The following is a 22,796-nucleotide window of genomic DNA, read 5'->3' as shown; positions in this document are numbered from 1 at the left end:
AAATAATATCACAAACATTCAGATTGAATTGATCTAGACAGGCAAGGAAGTAGGAGAAACAGCTTCCTTGCAGATCTGACCCCCACTGGGGTATAACACCCATGAGGACTCAAATTTAGGTTTGGCCTGGCAGAGTTAAATTAATAGTGAGATTCAGTGTAGGAGACCCTAAACTTTCTTTGAATTTGTCCTGTAACTAGCCAAGAGAGGGCAGGAGCCATTTTGAACATATGCAAAAGCTGTGCCAGCTCCTGTTGCGTGCTCAGCAACCACCCAAGAGGAGACAACTGAGTCTGGCAAGGAGAACTACAGGGGGCTGGATGCTCATGACTGTGGGAGCCTTGTGTGCTGGGACTATAAAAACACTGTGGCTGTTTGTGAGGGCACAGGGTGTGGCTAGGTCTTTGGGCAGTCACTGTGGGTGGCTCCACATGCTTGGGGCTCCCTGATTCCCTGTTGAGGGTCATTGCTGCATGATCTGTGCTGACACTGAGGACTGCACAGATCCTTCATGCGGTTCTTGTGTCAGCACAGATGAATATTGTACCCACCGGAGTTAATGCTCAGGCATTGATCTTGGAGGAGAAGAGGTGAGCATGAGACTATACCAACAGAGGTAAATAAACCTTCCCTCTGATACAAAAAAAGGATATTTACAGGCTAACTATCTGAACAACAAAAAAAAGAGTCACCTTAAATACCCCCCTCACACTGGAGCACTGAACAGAGCTCCCTGGCCACACCCTGCACACACCTCAGGGTATTCACTGGAGCAGACACTCCACTAAGCCACAGAGGAAAAGCCCAAAGATAAAAGCCATCACGGAGGCGGGGGGAGAATAAACCAACGAGTATCTTCACAAATGCCTAAAAATAAATGCAGCAATTCAAGAACCAAGAATAAGGAAGACAACATGATGCCCCCAAAAGAACACAATAACACTTCAATACTAGAATGTGAAAATGAAGAGACGAAGAAATGCCAGAAATGGAATTCAAAAAATGTATCAAATGATTACTTAGAGGTAATCAGGAAGCAAATCCATGAACTAAAGAAATATGTACATGACATGAATGAAATTTTTCCCATGAAATTGAGATTTTAAAGAAAAACCAAAATTAAATTTTGGAAATGAAGAATTCAATAGAACAAATAGGAAATGTGGTGGAAAACCTTAACAACAAAATTGGTGAGGCAGAAAAAAAACACCTGAAGTAGAAGACAAATCTCTGTAAATTTTACAGTCAGAACAAAAAAGAAGAAGAAGAAAATATTAGAAAGCTAAAAAACAGCATTGGAGATCAATGAGGTACTATGAAATGACCCAATATACAGGTCTTAGGATTTCCTGAAGGCGTAGAAATGTATTAAAAGGCCTTTTTAGTGAAATAATTACAGAAAACTTCCCTAATTTGGAGAAAGAAAGGGATGTTCAAGTACAAGAAGCACATAGAACTCCTAATAGATATGACCAGAAAAAGATCTTCACCATGACACATTGTGGTCAAACTGTCCACAGTAAAACATAAAGAAAAGATTCTAAAATGTGCACTAGAGAAACACCAGATTACTTTCAGAGGATCTCCAATTAGACTCACAGCTGTCTTCTTATCAGAAACCCTACAGGTTAGGAGATAATGGCAAGATATATTCCAAGTCTCAAAAGTAGAAACACTGTACCCTGCAATGCTCTCATTTATGAATGAAGGTGAAATAAAGACCTTCCATAACAAAGAGAAATTGAAAGAATTTGCCACCACTTGTCCAGCCCTACAAAAGATGCTTAAGGATATGCTACACATAGGAACACAGAAACACGGTCATCACTATGAAAAAATGTGGAAGCAGAAAACCTCTCAGTAAAGGTATAAACGAAATCCAAAGTAAACAATAGGAATATCTATGGAAAACAGCAGGGCCAAGTCATTACTTATCAATAGTCACCTTGAATGTAAATGACCTCAACTCTCCAGTTAAGATACAGACTGGCTGAATGGAAAAAAAAATCTATTTTCTACCTACAAAACACACATCTCACCAACAAAAAAACACATAGACTGAAAATGAAAGGATAGAAAAAGATATCCAAAAGATACCCCATGCTAAAGAAACCAAAAAAGAGCTGGTGTAGCCATCCTAATATCAGCCAAAATAGACTTTAATACAAAAAAATTGTTGAAAGAGACAAATAAGGGCATTGTGCAATGATGTAGGGATCTATTCAACAAGAAGATGTGACTATAATATATGTATACACACCTAATTACAGGGCACCTGGCTACTTAAAAGAAACGTCAATGGATCTAAAGGGAAACATAGACTCCCACACAATACTAATGAAGGACTTTCAGCAAAGGACAGATCAACCAGAGAGAAAATCAGCAAGGAAACAACAGTCAACCAGCACTATAGACCAAATGGACCTAACAGATATCTACAGAACTTTTCATCCTACAGTGCAGAATACACATTCTTCTCACCAGTGCGTGGAACTTTCTCTAGGATAGAACACATAGGCCATAAAGCAAGTCTCATCAGATTTGAAGAAATCGAATCACACCACCCCTCTTCTCTGACCATAATGTTATAAAGCTGGAGATAAACAGTCTGAGAGTCTCTAAGACATATGCAAACACATGGAGACGGTGACGCATGCTACTGAATGAACAGTGGGTCACAGAAGAAATAATCAAAAGACTATTGACAAACAGGTTTTTTTTAATACTATTTGTTGAACTCTTAGTATAAAGTTAATCTTCTGTGCATAAAGTTAATTGAAAATAGATCTTAGAGAATATAAGAATGGGAATAGTAGATGGAGGAGGAAGAATGGTGGAAATTGGGGTGGGAAGGTGGGTGTGGTGGGAAGAATCACTATCACTATGTTCTTAAAGTTGTATTTATGGGGGCCGGTGCTGTGGTCTAGTGGGTATAGCCACTGCCTGAGGTGCCAGAATCCCATATGGGTGCCAATTGGAGTCCCGGCTGCTCCACTTCCTGTCCAGCTCTCTGCTATGTCCTGGGAAAGCAGTGTAAGATGGCCCAAGTCTTTGGGCCCCTGCACCCACATGGGAGACCAGGAGAAGCTCCTGGCTCTGGCCATTGCAGCCAACTGGGGAGTGAATCAGAGGATGGGCAACCTCTCTCTCTCTCTTTCTCTCTCTCTCTCTGCCTCTCCTTCTCTCTCTCTCTATGTAACTCAAATAAATGAAAAAAATCTTTTTTCTAAAGTTGTATTTATGAAATTTGTATACCTCAGATAAATAGTTTCTGGGGAAAATATAAAAAAGAATATTATATGCCATCTAAAAGTAATATCATTTTCTGTATTTGAAAAAATAGCCTTTTCCCCAGATCCACATGTAATCAATACCTTTAAGCAAACAACCAAGTGAAAAAAAAATGTACTGGCCTTCCAATCATTTCTGAGAGTCATCCTACAGATGCACTTGCTGTCTGAAGATCTAACTTGAAAAGGAGTTTTGTATTTACCTACAATCCCCATTTTCCTTCTCTTTGGCAACTGAAACATAGTCTAGTGGGATATTTTAGATTGTGGATCTGTTTTGGGCCTTGTATTGGCTCTCAACTGATCAATGCTAACGATATACAAAGTTGTCTTTCTATTTCTTACTAGTAATCTTCACTCTTACCTCTGTCTCCTAGGATAGCACATTTCAGGGCCATTCAGGAAAAATCAAGACATGATAGCAAAGGTCATAATATATTTAAATATGCCTTAGTTTTGCCATATTGCTAAGGGTGCTAGAAGAAATTTTAAAGTTACTTGTGGTCAAATTTCACCATCTCTCACTTTGTGTCTTTTCCAATCCAAGTTTTAGGCTTAGAAGAGTCTCTTCACGCCAAAATTTTGGTGAGGCTTAAAGTATGTCTTCTACAGTTAACTTCTCAGTTTTACTGAATTTAATATAGGAGCATGGAACAAAGTGAAAAACTAAATTTTTTCTTTTTGTTCTGAATTAAGATGCAGTTGCATCAGCACCATTTATGAGAATAATCATTTTCTTCTTTATTGATTTGTCATGCTTTCCTTATAATATAAAATGAATTTGAAATATGAAATAGAACTATTTATTCTATTTATCAACTTGTCTGTTTATGTCTGCGCCAGTAGCTTTGAAATATGTCAGTGTATAAAAGGACTGGTTTTCCTTCCTTTCAAAGATCTTATCTATTCTTGTTAAATTACTCCTAAACCAACTTGATCTATTTCCATCTTTACTAAATTCTTAAATTATAATGAAGAAAAAAATCTGGATATATTACTGAAATATAAATAGGAAAAAGTACAATTCCCTGTTCTCCATCACCCTTACTTCTCCACTGCCTCCACTCCTGTGATGGAATCACTGTTTATATTTTGGTTTGCCCAGATGAACTCTCAGACATCGATTGTTGTTCTTGCTGTTGGAATTGTGCTAATACTAAAATTAACATAGGAACAATTTACATCTAATCAATATTACCTTCTAATGCAAAACATTATATCCTTTACTCAAGTCTTATTTTATATATATCATTACAACTTCATAGTTTTATGTATATAGTTTATTATTCCCAGATAGTTTATGTTCTTATTAGCATTGTGAAGGGGTTTCTTTTATATTGTCTTTCTAATCACTGGAGGTAGAAATAAGTATTCTATGCTTTGGTCTAGTGTTTTGGGTTTTTATATTATATAATCTCATCATGTGCAACATATAATAATTCCATATTCTGTAGATCTGGACTTTTGTTTCTAGTTCATATTTTACTGTTCTAGAAAACTTTTATAGCAACATTAAATCGCAATGGTAGAAATAGAAATTCCTATGGGTCTTAATGATAACCATATTGCTGTCTCTAGCTGTCCCATTTTTTTACAAAACTGAAAGTCTGTTGAGAAGCAGAATAGCATAGTATACAAAGAAGTCTCTACAGCCTCATTGCTGAGTTCAAATCCTGGCTGTGATCTTCACAGTGGTTTCTTGTATTCTCTATGTTTCATTTTCTTCATCTGTAGAATGGAGGTTATAAAAGTTTCTAATGCCTAGGTTTATGTGAGCATTAACTGAATTGATAGTTTTGTAAGTGCTTATGAGGGTTGTGGTACTTTAGTAAGACAAAATTAGTGCTTTATTTCATCAACACCTTTTAGACACCTTCAACATCAACTAATAGTCCAGGAAAATAGTTATACTGAAAGCATTTTACTACTGAAGTACAGTACTTCAGTGTTTTTATTTTTTTTCCAATTTTTACTCGTGCATTTAATACTCATGTATTCAAGTAGCTCAGCATTTGCTGTTCCAATATTTTCCAAAGAATATTGTTTATCCTTTGGAGTCTGTATAAATTAGGACCATTTGTAGTTTTTTGCTGTAGCTTCTGGATATGAAGTGTAGATTTTCAGCACTTCGAGATGCCATAAATCCCTGTCACTTGAGCTAGCTCTTCCATTGCCTCTTTACCATTCATCCAAAAATACTGCTCTTAAATTTTAAGAAATTATTTATTGCAGCTCAATTCACAATAGCTAAGACCTGGAACCGACCTAAAAGCCCATCAAAGGTAGACTGGATAAAGAAATTATGGGATATGTACTCTTCAGAATACTATACCGCAGTAAGAAATAACGAAATCCAGTCATTTGCAACAAAATGGAGGAATCTGGAACACATCATGCTGAGTGAAGTAAGCCAGTCCCAAAGGGACAAATACCATATGTTCTCCCTGATCGGTGACAACTGACTGAACACCAAAAAGGAAACCTCCTGAAGTGAAATGGACACTATGGGAAACGGTGACTTGATCAGCATAGCCCTGACTGTTAATGAACAACTTAATACATTATCCCTCTTAGTAGTTTTTTTGTCTGTTCTACTTAATATGACCGGTTTAATTCTGTAATTAATACACAGTTATTCTTAAGTGTTAAAAATTAACTGAAATGTGATCCCTGTTAAACATAAGAGTGGGAATAAGAGAGGGAAGAGATGTATAATTTGGGACATGCTCAAGCTGACTTGCCCCAAATGGTAGAGTTAAAAACATACCAGGGGATTCCAATTCAATCCCATCAAGGTGGCATGTACCAATGCCATCTCACTAGTCCAAGTGATCAATTTCAGTTCACAATTGATCATAATGAAAGGACTAAGAGTCAAAGGGAGCACATAAACAAGTCTAGTACCTGCTAACACTAACCGATAGAATAAATAAAGGGGAGAGTGATCCAACATGGGAAGTGAGATACTCAGCAGACTCATAGAATGGCAGATGTCCTAAATAGCACTCTGGCCTCAGAATCAGCCCTAAAGGCATTCGGATCTGGCTGAAAAGCCCATGAGAGTATTTCAGGCATGGAAAGCCAAGACACTCTGGCAAAAGATCTCTGCGAGTGAGATCCCAGTGGAAAGAACAGGTCTTCAAAGAAGGAGGTACCTTTCTCTGAAGGGAGGAGAGAACCTCCACTTTGACTATGACCGTGTCTAAACAAGATAAGAGTCAGAGAACTCAAGGGGCTTCCATAGCCTTGGAAACTCATGACTGGAGCATAGGGAGACTACTGATGCCATAGACAGGAGTGTCAATTGGTAAAGTCAACAACAGGAGTCACTGTGCACTTACTCCTCATGTAGGATCTCTGTCCTTAATGTGCTGTACATTGAGATTTAATGCTATAACGAGTACTCAAACAATATATTTCACTTTGTGTTTCTATGGGGGTGCAAACTGTTGAAATCTTTACTTAATGTATACTAAACTGATCCTCTGTAAAAAAAAAAAAAAAGAAATTATCAACTCCCAACTTGACTCTCACTGGGATTAAACATGACAATAGGTCTGATCTGATTTCATCATCATTTAAAAAAAATCATCTATTATTTTTCACTTTATGTTTCTGAGTGACAGCAAACTGTTGAAATCCTTACTTAATGTATACTAAGCTGATCTTCTGTATATTAAGATAACTGAAAATGAATCTTGATGTGAATGGAAAGGGAGAGGGAGTGGGAAAGGGGAGGGTTGTGGGTGGGAGGGACGGTATGTGGGGGAAGCCATTGTAATGCATAAATCGTACTTTGGAAATTTATATTCATTAAATAAAAGTTAAAAAAAATTTAAGAAATTGGAAGTCAACAAAGATAGCCCCTGAGGTCAGTTTCTGCCTTGTATCTAGCTTTGCCTATTCTGCAGTTACAATTGGAATGGGTTCCAGGAAAACATGACAACTAGATTTTGAATGGCTTAGTCTCTAGTTTCATATTCTCTTCTTCATAGTTTCTTTTGTTCCCTGTGGGTCTCATCCAAACTTGAAATTAAATGCTGTCTATATGCTAATGATTCCCCAATTTTTGCATCCAGCCCTGACCTCAACACTGTTCCACATATTTAGTATGCATCCAAAATACATGGATTCATGTATTCAACAACCTATTTGATATTCTTATTCCATTTGTTACCCAGAATTTTTCTAATATTGCAACACTTAGTATGATATGAGGATATTTCAAAAAGTTTGTGGGAGATCTGTATTATGAAGAACCCATGACTGGGACAGTGCCTTGGCATTGTGGGTTAAGTCACTGCCTGCAGCTCCAGCATCCATAAAGGTGCCGGTTCAAGTCCCAACTGTTCCACTTCCAATCCAGCTCTCTGCTAATGTGCCTAGGAAAGCAGCAGAAGACGGCCCAAGTGCTTGGGTCCCTGCACCCAAGTGGGAGACCCCAGATGAAGCTCCTGGATCCTAGCTTTTGCCGGGCCCAGCCCTGGCTGTTGTAGCCATTTTGGGAGTTACCTAGCATATGGAAGATTCTCCTCCACCCCCATTATCCCTCTCTCTCCAATAACCAATAATTTTGCACAAACTTCTTGAAGTACCATCATATCTATTGATCTGAAATAGAAAGTACTTTTCGAGCAGCAGACTACTATGGGAGTTCAAGTGTTATACTTAAACATGTAAAAGCTCAGTTTTAGCATGTCCTAAAATGGAGCTCATGCTGTCCAAATCTGCTCCTCCCTAATTTCCTCCATTTGAGTAAATGAATCCTCTGTTCTTTCACTTCTCAGGTCAAATATCTGGGCTGACTGTGACTCTTCTCTTAACTCTCCTTTAGTCACTATGTATTTTTTAAATTGTAGTTACGAACTACACTGAATCTGTTAGGAACTAGTTAAAAATTTAAAATAATAAATTCAAAAAAAATTTATGTGGACAATGATCCAAATAAATCAACACTTTACAATTTAATAACTTTCAATTTAATAAGCTTTCAATGGACATTTTAAACAAGCAGGATCAAGCTCCTAAAACATTTCTTTAAAAAATTGGAACAGAGGACAAAGATGACTTAACCATTTCTATCATGAAGACAAGGCAAAATCAAAATAATTGTTATGAAGAGGTGGAAAAATAGGCCAATCAAGAGCAAAGGTCATGATAACAATTGGGGGGGTGCTCAAGGTATTATTTTGCTTATTAACTTTCTGATGAGCCAAAGAATGATAACATCTGCTTATTAGGAGCATGTTTTTGGGAAAGTTAGCCAACGCTGTAGCAGAAAATTACTTGGGAAAGCTTCAACACAGTCCTCACTATGACAACGGTCCTTCTCATTCTTGTCATCAAAAAAAAAAAAAATGCTATTATATTAGAATGTCCAGGGGAAATCATTAGGCATACATCTTACAAACCAGACTTCGCTCTTTCTGACTTCCTTTTGCTTTCTAGTCTTAAAAAAATCTTCAAATGCTTAGCAATTGTCTTCAGCTAATAAGATAAAAAAGACTGCATTGACAAGGTTAAATTTCTAAGACTCTCAATATTTTGGATGGGCTAAACGCTTGAATCATCACTTATAAAATTGTCATGAACGTGATGGAGTTCATGCTGGGAAACAAAGTCCATATATTTATTTTTATTTTTAAATTCCATTTTTCAGAAGAATGCACATTTTTCAGAAGATACACATTTTTCTCAAGTTCACATGAAGTATTCTAAAGGACAGATTATACGTCAGGTGACAAAGCAAGTTATAATAAATCTGAGGTGATTGAAATCATATAGTGTCTGTTCCAAATATAATGTAATAAAACTAGAAATCAATAACAGAAAAAAAACTGGAAAATCCACAAATACATGGCGATTTAAAACACTTTTTTGAGAAAGCAATAGGTCAAAGAAATAAAAGTGAAATTAGAAAATATGTCAAGACAAATAAAAGTGAATCCTTGGATATAACACCAAAATCAAAAGCAGATAAATGGACTCATCCAACCAAAAGGCTTCTAAATAGAAAATAAAACAACCAAGAGAGTGAAAAGGCAACCATTGGAGTGGGAGGAAATAACTAAAGTGTTAGAAAAAGGTATAGCACTCAATTGGAAATGAAAAACAAGCCAGAGAACTATACTCAGATAAAACAGATTTTTAAATGAAAGCTGTAAAAAGAAACAAAGAAGGGCATTATATATTGATAAAAGGATCAATTCAGTGAGAAGACATTGTAATCAAAAGTATATGCACCCAAAATAAGACCATCCAAATATACAAAGCAAATATTATTAGACCTAAAGGAGGAGATAGACCCCAATGTAGTAATAGTAGTAATTTCAATACTTTATCATCATTAATAGACAAATCATTCAGATAGAAAACAAAGATACATCCAAGTTGAAAAACACTATATGGAAAATGAAATATTCTCATGGGCATTTCAGCCGGATCCACATGCCTTAAGGGCTGATTATGAGACCAGAGTGTTGTTAGGACATTTGCCATTCTATGGGTCTGCTGTGTATCTCGCTTCCCATGTTGGATCATTCTCTCCCTTTTTGATTCTATCAGCTAGTATTTGCAGACACTATTCTTGTTTATGTGATCCCTTTGGTTCTTAGTCCTATCATTATGATCAATTGTGAACAGAAATTGATCACTGGGACTAGTGAGATGGCATTGGTACATGCCACCTCGATGGGATTGAATTGGAATCCCCTGGTATGTTTCTAACTCTACTGTTTGAGGTAAGTCAGCTTGAGCATGTCCCGAATTGCACATCTCTTCCCTCTCTTATTCCCACTCTTATATTTAACAGCGATCACTTTTCAGTTAAGTTTCAGCACTTAAGAAGAATTGTGTATTGATTACAGTATTCAACCAAAAGTATTAAGTAGAACAAACAAACAAAAATACTAAGAGGGATAACATATTAAGCTGCTCATCAACAGTCAGGGTGAGGGCTGATCAAGTCACCGTTTCTCATAGTGTTCATTTCACTTTAACAGGTTTCCTTTTTGGTGCTCAGTTAGTTGTCACCTATCAAGGAGGACAAGTGGTATTTGTCCCTTTGGGATTGGCTTATTTCACTCAACATAATGTTTTCCAAATTCCTAACAGGGATCACTTTTCAGTTAAAATTTAAACACCTAAGAATAATTGTGTGTTAATTACAGAGTTCAACCATTGTTACTGGAACAACAACAACAAAAAAATACTAAAATGGATAAAGTATTACATTGTACATCAACCGTCAGGACAAGAGCTGATCAAGTCACTGTTTCTCATAGTGTCCATTTCACTTCAACAAGTTTCCCCTTTGGTGCTCAGTTAGTTGTCGCCAATCAGGGAGAACATATGATATTTGTCCCTTTGGGACTGGCTTAATTCACTCAGCATGAGTGAATTAAGTATTTCAGGCATGGAAAGCCAAGACACTCTGGGGAAAAAAAAAAAACTAAATGAAAGATCTCCACGAGTGAGATCCCAGTGGAAAGAACGGGTCATCAAAGAAGGAGGTACCTTTCTCTGAAGGGAGGAGAGAACTTCCACTTTGACCATGGCCTTGTCTAAATATGATCAGAGTCAGTGAACTCAGGGGGCTTCCATAGCCTTGGCAACTCATGACAAGAGCCTAGGGTGATTACTGATGCCATAAACAAGAGTGTCAATTTGTTAAGTCAACAACAGGAGTCACTGTGCACTTACTCCTCATGTAGGATCTTTGTCCTTAGTGTGCTGTATGTACATTGAGATTTAATGCTATAACTAGTACTCAAACAGTATTTTTCACTTTATGTTTCTGTGTGGGAGCAAACTGTTGAAATCTTTACTTAATGTATGCTAAACTGATCTTCTGTATATAAAGAGAATCGAAAATGAATCTTGATGTGAATGGAAGGGGAGAGGGAGTGGATAAGGGGAGGGTTGCGGGTTGGAGGGACGTTATGGGGGGGGAAGCCATTGTAATCCATATTCTGTACTTTGGAAATTTATATTCATTAAATAAAAGTTTAAAAAAATATCGAAGAAACCAAAAAAAAAAAAAAAACACTATATGGAAAATGGACCTAACAGACACTTACAGTACATTCATCCAACACCTACAGAATACATATTCTGCTCATAAGCACATGGAACATTTTCTAGCATAAACCATATAAAAGATCACAAATCGAGTAATAATACATTTTAAGAGTTGAAATCATAACATATATCTTATCATACCACAAAGATTAAAACTGGAAACTAAAAATAAGAATAATAGAAAATTGAAAAATACATAGAAACAACAATATGTTCCTGTATGATGAATAATAGATCATTGAAGAAATCAAAAAGGAAACAAAAAACTTCTTGAAACAAATGAAAATAAAAATGCAATCTATCGAAATCTGTCAGATACAGGAAAAGCAGTATTAAGAGGGAAGTTAATAAAATAATATGTACACTTAAAAAACAGAAATATTTCAAACAAACCAATAATGTATCTCAATGAATCAGAAAAGCAAAAACAAACCAAACACAAAATTAGCAGGAGGCAAGAAATAATAAGGATCATAACAGTATTAAATGAAATAGAAACTAATCTATTTTTAATATCAATAAAACAATATACTTGTTTTGGAAACATAAACAAAATAAACAAACCTTTAGCCAAACTAACAAAGAAAAGAAGGGGGAAAAACTCAAATTTTAAAAATTAGAGAGAAATAAAAAACTGTGTTCACTTCAGCAGCACATATACTAAAATTGGAATGATACAGAGAAGATTGGCATGGCCCCCGCTCCAAGATGACATACAAATTCATCAAGCATTCCATATTTCTTTTAAATGAACTAGTTAATATACTTGAACAGTGACACTGCATTAAAATTACCAAATTTGGGCATAGTTCCAAGATGGAGTAGGGAGGGAGCTTACTGCTCTAGTTCAGGAGAATAGTTTAAAAAAAGTGGAAAGAGTGCAGTCTCAGGGAAGAGTTAGGGAGAAAATGGCAGAGGAAACTCTACACAAATTAGAGGGACATGGTGGACCTGCGTGAAGGGCATGGATGCCCATAATTCAGGATCCCAGCAGCTGAGAGCCTATGCACCAGTGTTGGAGAGTGAGGTGAGACCAGACCACAGCAGTCCAAGACACTGGTGTTAAAGCAGCAGGAAGAGCCTAGAGGGAACCCGGCTTGGAGCCCCACAGGGGATAGCGTACCAGCCAAACTAGAGGAGAAATAAAAAAGGAGGGAAATGTTTCTCTCTCCCCAATCACTTTACAACAGCATCCTGTAACAAGCCAATAGAGCAGGCTTCATTTTGGACATACATAATAGCTATGCCAGCTCATGGCAATGCCTAGGAATCAGCCAAGTGGAGACACATAACTCTGTTGGAGAGAACCAAAAAAGGCTGGGAGCTCCTGACTGTGGGAGGATTCTGCGCCAGGACTGTGAAAAGAACAGGTTGTGTGAGAGGACTCATGGTGTGGCTGGGAATATGGGAAGTCACTGTGGGAGACTCCAGACACTCAGGGCTTCCTGGTTACCTGATGAGGGACATCGCCGGGGAATCTGAACTTACGCTGAGAACTGCACAGATACTTTGTGTGATCCTTGAGGTATGGTGTACAAATATTATACCCACTGGGGCTAGTGTAAGGCACTGGTATCTTTTGAGGAGAGGAGCTCAGCTGAGCAGAATAAACTTGCCTTCTGATTAAAAAACAATAGAGAGAGAGGAGATTTACTATGCCAAACCTGGGTGTCACTTTAGACATGCCCTTCACCCTGGAGAACTGAAAAGAGCTCCCTGGCCATAGCCATTACAAGCCTCAATTTATTCACTGATAGCAGACACTCCACTTATCTACAGAAGCATAGTACAAAAGACAAAAGCTACCATAGCAAAAACCAAAGAAGAAACCAAGTATCTCCAAAAATGCTGAACAACAAATGCACCAATTCAAGAAACAAGAACAAAGAAGAAAACATGATGATCCCAAAAGAACGCAATACTTCAATATGATATTGTGAAGATGATGAAATGGAAGAAATGCAATAACTGGAATTCAAAAAAATGATCATAAGATTACATAGAAGTAATCAGAAGCAAATGCATGAACTATTGAAATCCATACAGGACATGCAAGATTTCTCCCATGAAATTGAGATCTTAAAGAGAAATCAAAATGGAATGAATAATTCAATAGAACAAATAAAAAATGCAGTGGAAAGCCTTAGCAACAAAATCGATGAAGCAGAAGAAAGAATATCAGACTTAGAAGACAAAGCACAGGAAATTATATAGTTAAATCAAAAACAAGAAGAGGAAATTAGAAAACTAAAAAACACTGTTGGGAATGTACAGGATACTGTAAAACGACCTAACATACAGATTCTAGGAGTTCCTGAAGGCATGAGAAGAGAGAAAGGATTAGAAGGCCTTTTTAGTGAAATAATAATAGGAAACTTCTCTAATTTGGAGAAAGAAAGGGACATCTAAGTTACAGGAAGCACATAGATGTGACCAAAAAGATCTTCACCATGACACATTATAATTAAACTCAACACAGTAAAACATAAAGAAAATATTCTAAAATGTGCATGAGAGAAACACCAGATTACTTTCAGAGGATCTCCAATCAGACTCACAGCCTGCTTCTCATTAGAAACCGTACAGACCAGGAGAGAATGGCAAGATATATTCCAAGTCTTGAGAGAGAAAAAAAAAAAAAACTGAAAGAATTTGTCACCACCCACCCAGCCCTACAAAAGATGCTTAAGGATGTGCTACACAAAGAAACACAGAAACATGGTTATCACTACAAAACAAGGTAAAGGAAGAAAATCAGTAAAAGTTCAAAGGGAATTCAAAGTAAACAATAGGAATATCTATGGAAAAATGGCAGGGCTAAGACAATACTTATCAATAGTCACCTTGAAGGTAAATGGACTCAACTCTCCAGTTGAAAGACACAGACTTGCAGAATGCATTGAAAAACAAAACCTGTCTATTTGCTGCTTGCAAGAGACACATCTTTCCAACAAAGATGCACACAGACTGAAAGTGAAAGGATAGAAAAAGATATTCCATGCCAACAGAAACAAAAAAAAAAAAACAGCTAGTGTAACCATCCTAATATCAGATAAAATAGACTTTAACACAAAAACTCTTAAAAGAGACAAAGAAGGGCACTATATAATGATTAAGGGACCAATTCAACAGGAAGATGTAAGTAGTTTAAATACATATGCACCTAATTACAGGGTGCCTGGCTATTTAAAAGAAATGTTAAGGGAACTAAAGGGAAAAATGGACTCCAACTAATAGTAAGGGAAGGATATAATTTGCCAAATCTTTTTCATGCAGCTAGCATTACTGTAATACAAATATCAAAACAAGACATAACACAAAAATAAAATTACAGACCAATATCTTTGTTGAACATAGATGCAAGAAAATTTAACAAAATATTAGCAAATCAAATCTGACATTACATATAACAGATCATATAGTACCACCAAGTAAAACTTACCCCAGAGATACAAGCTTGGTTCAATGTTTTCAAGCAAATAAATATAATAAATCACATCAACAGAATGAAGCACAGGAATCATAAGTTCATCTCAATAAACGCAAACATCACTTCATGACAGAGGAAAAAAGCTCCATAAATTAGGTATAGAAGGAACATAACTCAAAATTATAAGTTATATATGACAAACCAACAGCCAATATAGTGAATGAAAAAGCTGAAAGAAGTTCCCCTTGTTCTGGAACAGGACAAAAGTGTCTACATTCATCACATTACTCAATATAGCACTGGAAATGTTTGCAAGAGTAATTAGGGTAAATAACAAATTACATCAGTTATATCAGAATTGATCAGAATATTAGTTATATCAGAATATATCAGAAGTTATATCAGAATTGCAATGGAGGAAGTCAAGATATCCATGTTTGAAGATGACATATTTTGCACGTGGAAAAACACTACACCAAAATGCTGTTAGAGGTGATAAACCAATTAAGTAAATTTGCAGGATATAAAATCAACATACAAATACAGTAGTGTTTATATATACAAATAATGATCTTGCTGAAAGTAAAATTAAGAAAAAATCTCATTCAGAATAGCTACAAAAAATTAAATCTTTAGGAATAGATTTAACCAATGCAGTCAAATGTCTACAGTTAAAACTATAAAATATTTTTGGACAATAAAAAAGTATAAAACATTGATGAAAGAAATCATCAAGGACACAAAAAATAGAGATAGTCCCTGTTCATGGGTTGAAAGAACTAATATCAATTAAATTTCCATATTACCTAAAACAGCCTACAGATTCAATGCAATTTTATCAAAAAAGCAATAACATTCTTTACAAATTAAAATTCATGTGGAACCACAAAAGACTCAGAATAGCCAAGGCAATCATGAGCTAATAATAATAATAATAATACTGGATGTATCACAATCAGTGTCTGATTTTAAAACATTCTAAAAAGCTATAGACATTAAAACAGTACTGTACTGGCATAAAAACCAACACAGATAGTAATGGAGCAGAATAGAGTATGCAGAAATTGAACCACATACATACAGTCAACTGATTTTTACAAAAGTACCTAGACCATATTTTGGAATAAGGATAATCTCTTCAATGAATGGTGCTGGCAGAAATGTATGCTTTGCAGAAATATGACTGAACATAGAGGACATTATGTTAAGTGAAATAAACCAGACACAGAAAGAAAACTACTTCACGGTATCTTATGTGGACTCTAAAATACGTGGCATAGTATAACAGTGGTTGGGAAGAAGGAATGGAGATATATAGGTGAAAGGATACAAGTTGCAATTATGAAGGATAATTAAGTCTAGAGTTCTAATGAATAGAGTGATGACATAGGTATTAATATTGTCTTGTCCACAGTAAATTTGCTGAGAGTAGATTTTAACAGTAGCAGGAATAACATGCTCTTACCACAAAGTACCTTAAATGTGAAGATGTATTGTGTTAATTTACCTGACTGTAGCAATCATTTCCCTAAGGAGATATGTGTATCAAATCATGTTGTATACCTTATATACAATAAAAATGAATCTTGAAAAAAGAAAATTATAAACACTAATTTGTTGCCCAAAGCAACTCATTTTTTTAAATTTTTTTGACAGGCAAAGTGGGCAGTGAAAGAGAGAGACAGAGAGAAAGGTCTCCCTTTGCCGTTGGTTTACCCTCCAATGGCCACTGCGGCCGGTGCGCTGCGGCCGGCGCACCGCGCTGATCTGATGGCAGGAGCCAGGTACTTATCCTGGTCTCCCATGGGGTGCAGGGCCCAAGTACTTACTTGGGCCATCTTCCACTGCACTCCCTGGCCACAGCAGAGAGCTGGCCTGGAAGAGGGGCAACCGGGACAGAATCCGGTGCCCCGACCAGGACTAGAACCCGGTGTGCCGGTGCCGCAAGGCGGAGGATTAGCCTAGTGAGCCGCGGCGCCGGCCCATAACAACTCATTATTAACACTTATCCATAACAACTAATTGGTATATAATACTTGGGAATTAAGTTACATTCCACAGAAGATAACTAAATTTTAGGAGTCTGCATACTTTCAAAATACATTTCTAGAAATCCTTGCAAAGATGCTTGCAATTGGTTAAAAAAGCAAAGGAATTTATTTTTGCAATAAAATGGTTTTATGGAGGCCAGCACAGTGCTGCAGTAGGTTAATCCTCAGCCTGTACTACCAGCATCCCATATGGGCACCAGTTCTAGTCCCAGCTGCTCCTATTCTGATCTGGATCTCTGCTGTGGCTTGGGAAAGAAGTGGAAGATGGCCCAAGCTGTGGGGCCCCTGCACCTGTGTGGGAGGCTCATAAGAAGCTCCTGGCTCCTGGCTTCAGATCAGCCCAGCTCTGGCCATTGTGGCCATTTGGGAAGTGAACCGGAGGATGTAAGATTTTTCTGTGTCTCTCCCTCTTACTTTCTGTAACTCTACCTCTCAAATAAATAAATAAATTTAATGTAATGGTTTTACTATTGGAAAAACTGCCATAGACATTATCAATCTCTTCTCACATTCACTGTCTGGAGTTCCTTTTCCTACTAATGAGTCATTTTTTCTTTGTTTTTTTAAAAAAAAGATTTATTAATTCATTTGAAAGGCAGATTTATGCAGAGGCACAGAGAGAGAGAGAGTGAGAGATAGAGGTCTTGCATTCCTGGTTCACTTCCCAGATGGCCACAATAGCCAGAGCTGCACCAATCCAAGGACAGGAGCCAGGAGCTTCTTCTGAGTCTCCCACATAGGTGCAAGGACCCAAGCACTTGGGCCATCTTCTACTGCTGTCTCAGGCCATAGCAGAGAGCCAGATCAGAAGTGAGGCAGCCAGGACTCGATTTGGCACCTTTATGAGGTGCTGGCACTGCATGCAGTAGCTTTATGCACTACAACACAGCATCAGCCGGGAGTCATGGTTACTAACTAGATATTCCAGAGCTAGAGAAAGCTACACTTAATAAACATACAGCAAATAACAGAAATCTACATAATTATAGAGCAGAGAGTATTTGTATTTCATCTAGGGCAATACTAGGCAGGCAATAGCTGTGTATCAGTTGAAGAAATTAGGAAAAATACTTTGAACAAAGAACAAATTCCATTCTTTAAGCAAAGGCTTATACTCATCTGTCAGGGGAACACTTCACATCTGTTGGATGTGATATGGCACAGGGACCAGGCAGGGAACATTGATTTCAGAGAGGATGAGCCCTCCCTGCAGTAGGAGTTTAGGGGCATGTAGCCAGCCTGCATCACTGAGATATAAGGGATGTATTTGTGGGTTTCTGAATATGATAAAGAAGTTGATGGATCAGAAACTCTGCCCAGCCCTTTCTCCAGTTTCCTGTCTTCAATTCAGTTGTTTGAAAGCATGATGCCTGGAGCTTCCCTGGCCATCTGTAATCCATTTGTGCCTCAGGTGTAAGACACCAACCTAGAGTTATGATACCACTCAAACCATCCCTGTAGCTGCTTACTTCTGATCATATCACATGATAGGAGAAAAATAAATTTTCTGTTCATTTATTTAAGCAAATACCAACTAAATGCTTTTTACTTATTATGCATTGGACATATACTGCCCTATACCACTTAGGGTCAAATCATATTTTTGAGAAAATAATTTAGCCTCATTGAAATTCATATAGAAATATTCATAAATATGAATAGGTATATATTATCAATTGTAGGGTCTGACCTAGAAAAATTATTAAATAAAGGTAGATAATGTTTTGAATCGTGTTTTGCTTGAACTATTACTCTTTGTCTTCATTCTGCCCCCTCTAAAAACTGACTCCCAGTTGCCCATACCATGATAGACCCCAGGGTTTGGATCCCAAGCAGCACAAAGGTACTAGCCAACTGTATCCCTGAACTTGGTAGCAAGCCGCAGACTGGTAAACCATGATAATGATGCCATTAACCTCAAGAGGTACTGAAATTCACCATATGTCTAGCATCTTACATGAATTATCTCACTTAATTCTCTCAGCTGTAATATAAAGTAGGTGCTATTATCAGCCCCTTTTGCTGATGGAAAAGTATAAAGAAACAAGAAGAGCTTTCCTGAAGTGCCACTGTCAATGGAATATCAGGGAATCAAATGCAGGTCAGACCGACACTTTATTCATACTCTTAACCACTCTGCCATAAAGACGCCAGCGACAATAATGTGGATCTCTACATCAGGGAATCTCCTGTTGATCAGCATCTGTCTGACTGATTCAGTACAAAAGCCTTTATGGGTTTGTCTTCCAGGAATTAGCTTTCTCAAGTGACTTTTCACGGTGACATTTTCCTTTTGCATTATCAAGACTTTGCCAAGTCCTAGAAATAAATCTATAAAGTATGCTTCAGCAAAAAAAGGAAAATAGGCATTTATTCCCACTTCACGTCATAAAGGACTTGAGGCTGCTCAGAGAAACCCATGAACCACAAAAGAAGTTTTAAAATTATTTCATGAATAAAATAATGTTGGGGTAACATTAACCATGCGAAAACATGTCACGCCATCCTATATGGTTTATGGAGACAGATCTCATGTTTGTAGCCACTTGAGAAAGTTACCAGATTCACAGTATTCCTAAACCACAACCAGACCAGTCACTCTAGAGAACAGTTTGTTATGACCCAGAAAAAATAAAGAAAATCATCTTCCACAGCCTTTCAAATCAGGAAGAGTGCATCCTGAACTTGGGAGAGAAAAGATATTTTTGAATATCCTAATGAGTACTCAATTTTCAAAGAAAATCACTCCTAATTTCAAATAGTTACTAGAAATTTAAACTCAGGGGCTGGTGTTGTGGCATAGCAGGTTAAACGACTGCCTGCAATGCCAGCATTCCATATCAGAGTACAGACCAGATAAAGAAATTATGGTATATTTATAGTATGGAATACTACTCAGCCATAAAAATAATGAAATCCTGTCTTTTGCAACAAAATGGATGCAATTGGAAACCATTATACTCAGTGAAAGAAGCCAGTCCCAAAAAGACAAATACCATATAAATTCCCTGATCTGTTGTAACTAAAAGAGTACAAAAAATGTAATGTATACGAGTGAAATTGACATTTTGAGATTTGATTATGGTATGTAGTCCTTGTCTCTACTCTTGTGGAACAGTGGGTTTTTTTCTTCTAACTATTTTTTTTAATTCTTTACTTAGTATAGAGTTAATATTATGAGTATAAAATAAACTGAAAGTAGACTATTGTAAAAATTAAAAGAAAGAATAAGAAATGAAGATGGAGGGAAGGGGAGGTGTATGGGCAGGAGAGAGGATAAGAAGGGAAGTATCACTATGCTCCTAAACATGTATATATGAAATACATGAAATTTTTTCACTTTAAAAATTCACAAAAATTTATTGGTAGAAGAAACAGGAAGGGAGAAAGATAGGACAAACAACAAACACAAATTAATGCTCCAAATTTATCCAAGTATATAGTACTTTAATTTTATTTTTAAATGTATAGAAGGGAACAATTTTCATATATACAGTTACTTGACCAAGGAGCCTAATTTTCTCATATACTGCTGATATAATTTAGTAGTGGGGCAAATACTTCAATATTGGGGATGGTGGTAGTTTAGAATTGTTCGCACATAGCTCAGATTACAAAGAATTTTTAACAGATCTATCCAATTGCTGGGAAAGTTTCCACAAATCTACTCTATATTCTTTTCTCTCAGCCCAATGTTTGGTAGGAATAAAAACATATTGAAACCAATAAAAGCAACATTTCATTTATTTCTTTCTCTTGCATCTCAACTCCTTGGGATCTTAAAACTCATCCATTCAACATAAATAGGACTATGTGGTAGGCATTCTTCAAAACACTGAATACAACAATGACCTAAATTGATACAAATATCTACAGAGATGGTCTTTTTACAAGACTAAAAATAATTTTAACTCTTATTCTCTCCTTCTTCCAGTTTTCTTCTTTCTTGAGTTCATAAAGTAGAGAGAGAAGGAGAATGTATACAAGCTTTTAGGCCATTCATACAATTTCACAGCACTCATTTCATCAATGTAGGGTTATGTATAATACTCCTAAACATAATTAATAATTCCACCAGAGTCAAAAAGATATGAATGAACCTTAAATGCATACTGCAAAGTGAAAAAAAGCCATTTGAAAACAGGAAATGCTATACTACTACAATTAAATGACTCTTAGAATAGGCAACATGGCAGCCATGGTAAAAAGAGATTGCCAGAGACTGGTGGGAAGGGAAAAGCATTGATAAGTAAACCACAGCATTCGTTTTTTAATGAGTAGTGAGATTTTTCTTATGACACCATAAAATTGAATATCCTTAGAATCATAGCACAAAGATTGGCTTTTACCATGCAAGTTACATCATTTGGAAGGCTGGGGGAATCCTAGGACAGAACACAGAATGTGACAAAATTGTGTAGTTATATCAAAAATATATGAAATGACTTCATTGAAGGGGTGGGAAAAATTATTGATCTGAATAACTTTTCAGATTAATTGAATCTGTAATACTAAAAGCAAAGGAAGGTACACATAAGCAGTTTGTTCACATTGATCACAGACTAGAGTTGGAAACAAGAGTTTAAATTCATTTGGTATAATACAAATAGAGATGTCTGTATATATATAGAAATATGTATAAGAATGGGTTCACATACACATATATGGGGATTTAAAAGTTCAAGGAGAATAGAATCAATAGACATTTATTTTCTACAAAAATATTTTAAAATCTATACATGTTTTTCCAATATACATTTTCCTTGAAGTTTTTGAAGACCCCTTATGTATTCCCTTGCTCTGTCAATTGAGAGAGTCTAGAGGCAATAACACCTCAGAAACAACAAGCAGACCTGGCATCTAAATTTGGCTTATAATACTATTACCCTTCTAAAATGTAACTAAGCCTCCTTAAGTAAATGTTTGATTCTATGGATTGGGGTGCAAAAATACAAACTGAGTCTAGAGCATCTTCTAGTTCTTCTTCAAAAAATAAGGGCTAAAAAAACAAACAAAAGGACAAGCCTACACTGATGAAGATATGTCACAGGATCATAGTACAGGAACAAAATAAAGTGATATAACCTGTTAATATCCAAAGTGTGAGAGAATATCCATGAGTCCATACTATTATAAATGATTGAATAAAGAAGTGTGAGAGGAGGAACTAATCTCCCATGAAGAAAAATTCCAAATAATTCACATACATGAATTAAATGTTCATTTTCAAGGAAGAAGAACAATTAAATATCAGACCTAAACAATTTAAGATAATTATACTTACTAATGAGGGATCCAAAAGCTACCACTTGCAAAATAATTACAAATTGTTCAGCAATGCCCTTGGGGAACCTGCCTTTAAGTCCCAGCAAATGTTTCTAAAGCATGTAATTCAACTTGATAAGATTTTTGCTTGTAGTTTAACCAGAGGGTCTCAATCAAAGGTTCTACTATCCCAAGAGGTGTCTTGGAAAATGGTGGTAACACTTTGGGTTACCTTGACTTAGGGAAAGAGTTGTACCATGGCAAATAGTGAATGGGGGTCAAGAAGGAAAGAGAGCAATGTCGACATCCTTCCCAAGAAGAAAGTTCTCCCAACTCTCAAATGACTATTGGATGACTTATCTGCTGAACATTTATCTAATTGAAAAGCCAGGTTTTTTTTTTTTTCTGTTACTTTTTTGGGTACTTTATTAGTTACCACAGAGCAGGGAAAACATACAGTATTTGTCTTTTTAGGACTGGCTTATTTCAGTAAGTATAGTGGTTTCCAGTTGCATCCATTTCATTGCAAAAGACAAGATTTCATTCCTTTTTATGGCTAAGTGCTATCCCATAGTTGTATGTGCACCACAATTTATCATCAGTTGATAGTCATCTGGATTCATTCCATATCTTAGCTATTGTGAATTGAGCTTCAATGAACATGGGGGTACAGATAACTCA

At 36.5% G+C, this 22,796-nt stretch overlaps 1 protein-coding gene and 1 non-coding gene across 2 annotated transcripts in view; both read left to right on the top strand.

The window, feature by feature from the left end:
- The first annotated feature begins 534 nt into the window (after positions 1–534).
- Positions 535–22,796, top strand: part of LOC100344901 (coiled-coil domain-containing protein 106) — a 73,634-nt gene continuing 51,372 nt past the window's right edge. The window contains 1 exon segment of the mRNA XM_089309064.1: positions 535–590. Within this exon segment, the coding sequence (XP_089165190.1) occupies positions 535–590 (56 nt within the window).
- On the top strand, positions 12,006–12,112 carry LOC127491285 (U6 spliceosomal RNA). The gene has a single exon (XR_007919856.1). It is a non-coding gene; the product is annotated as a U6 spliceosomal RNA (small nuclear RNA).

This window comes from Oryctolagus cuniculus, chromosome 11, assembly GCF_051225735.1.
Source record: "Oryctolagus cuniculus isolate XC-2025 breed Fujian yellow rabbit chromosome 11, ASM5122573v1, whole genome shotgun sequence".
NCBI lineage: Eukaryota > Metazoa > Chordata > Mammalia > Lagomorpha > Leporidae > Oryctolagus > Oryctolagus cuniculus.
This window is presented reverse-complemented; position numbering and strand designations above follow the sequence as displayed.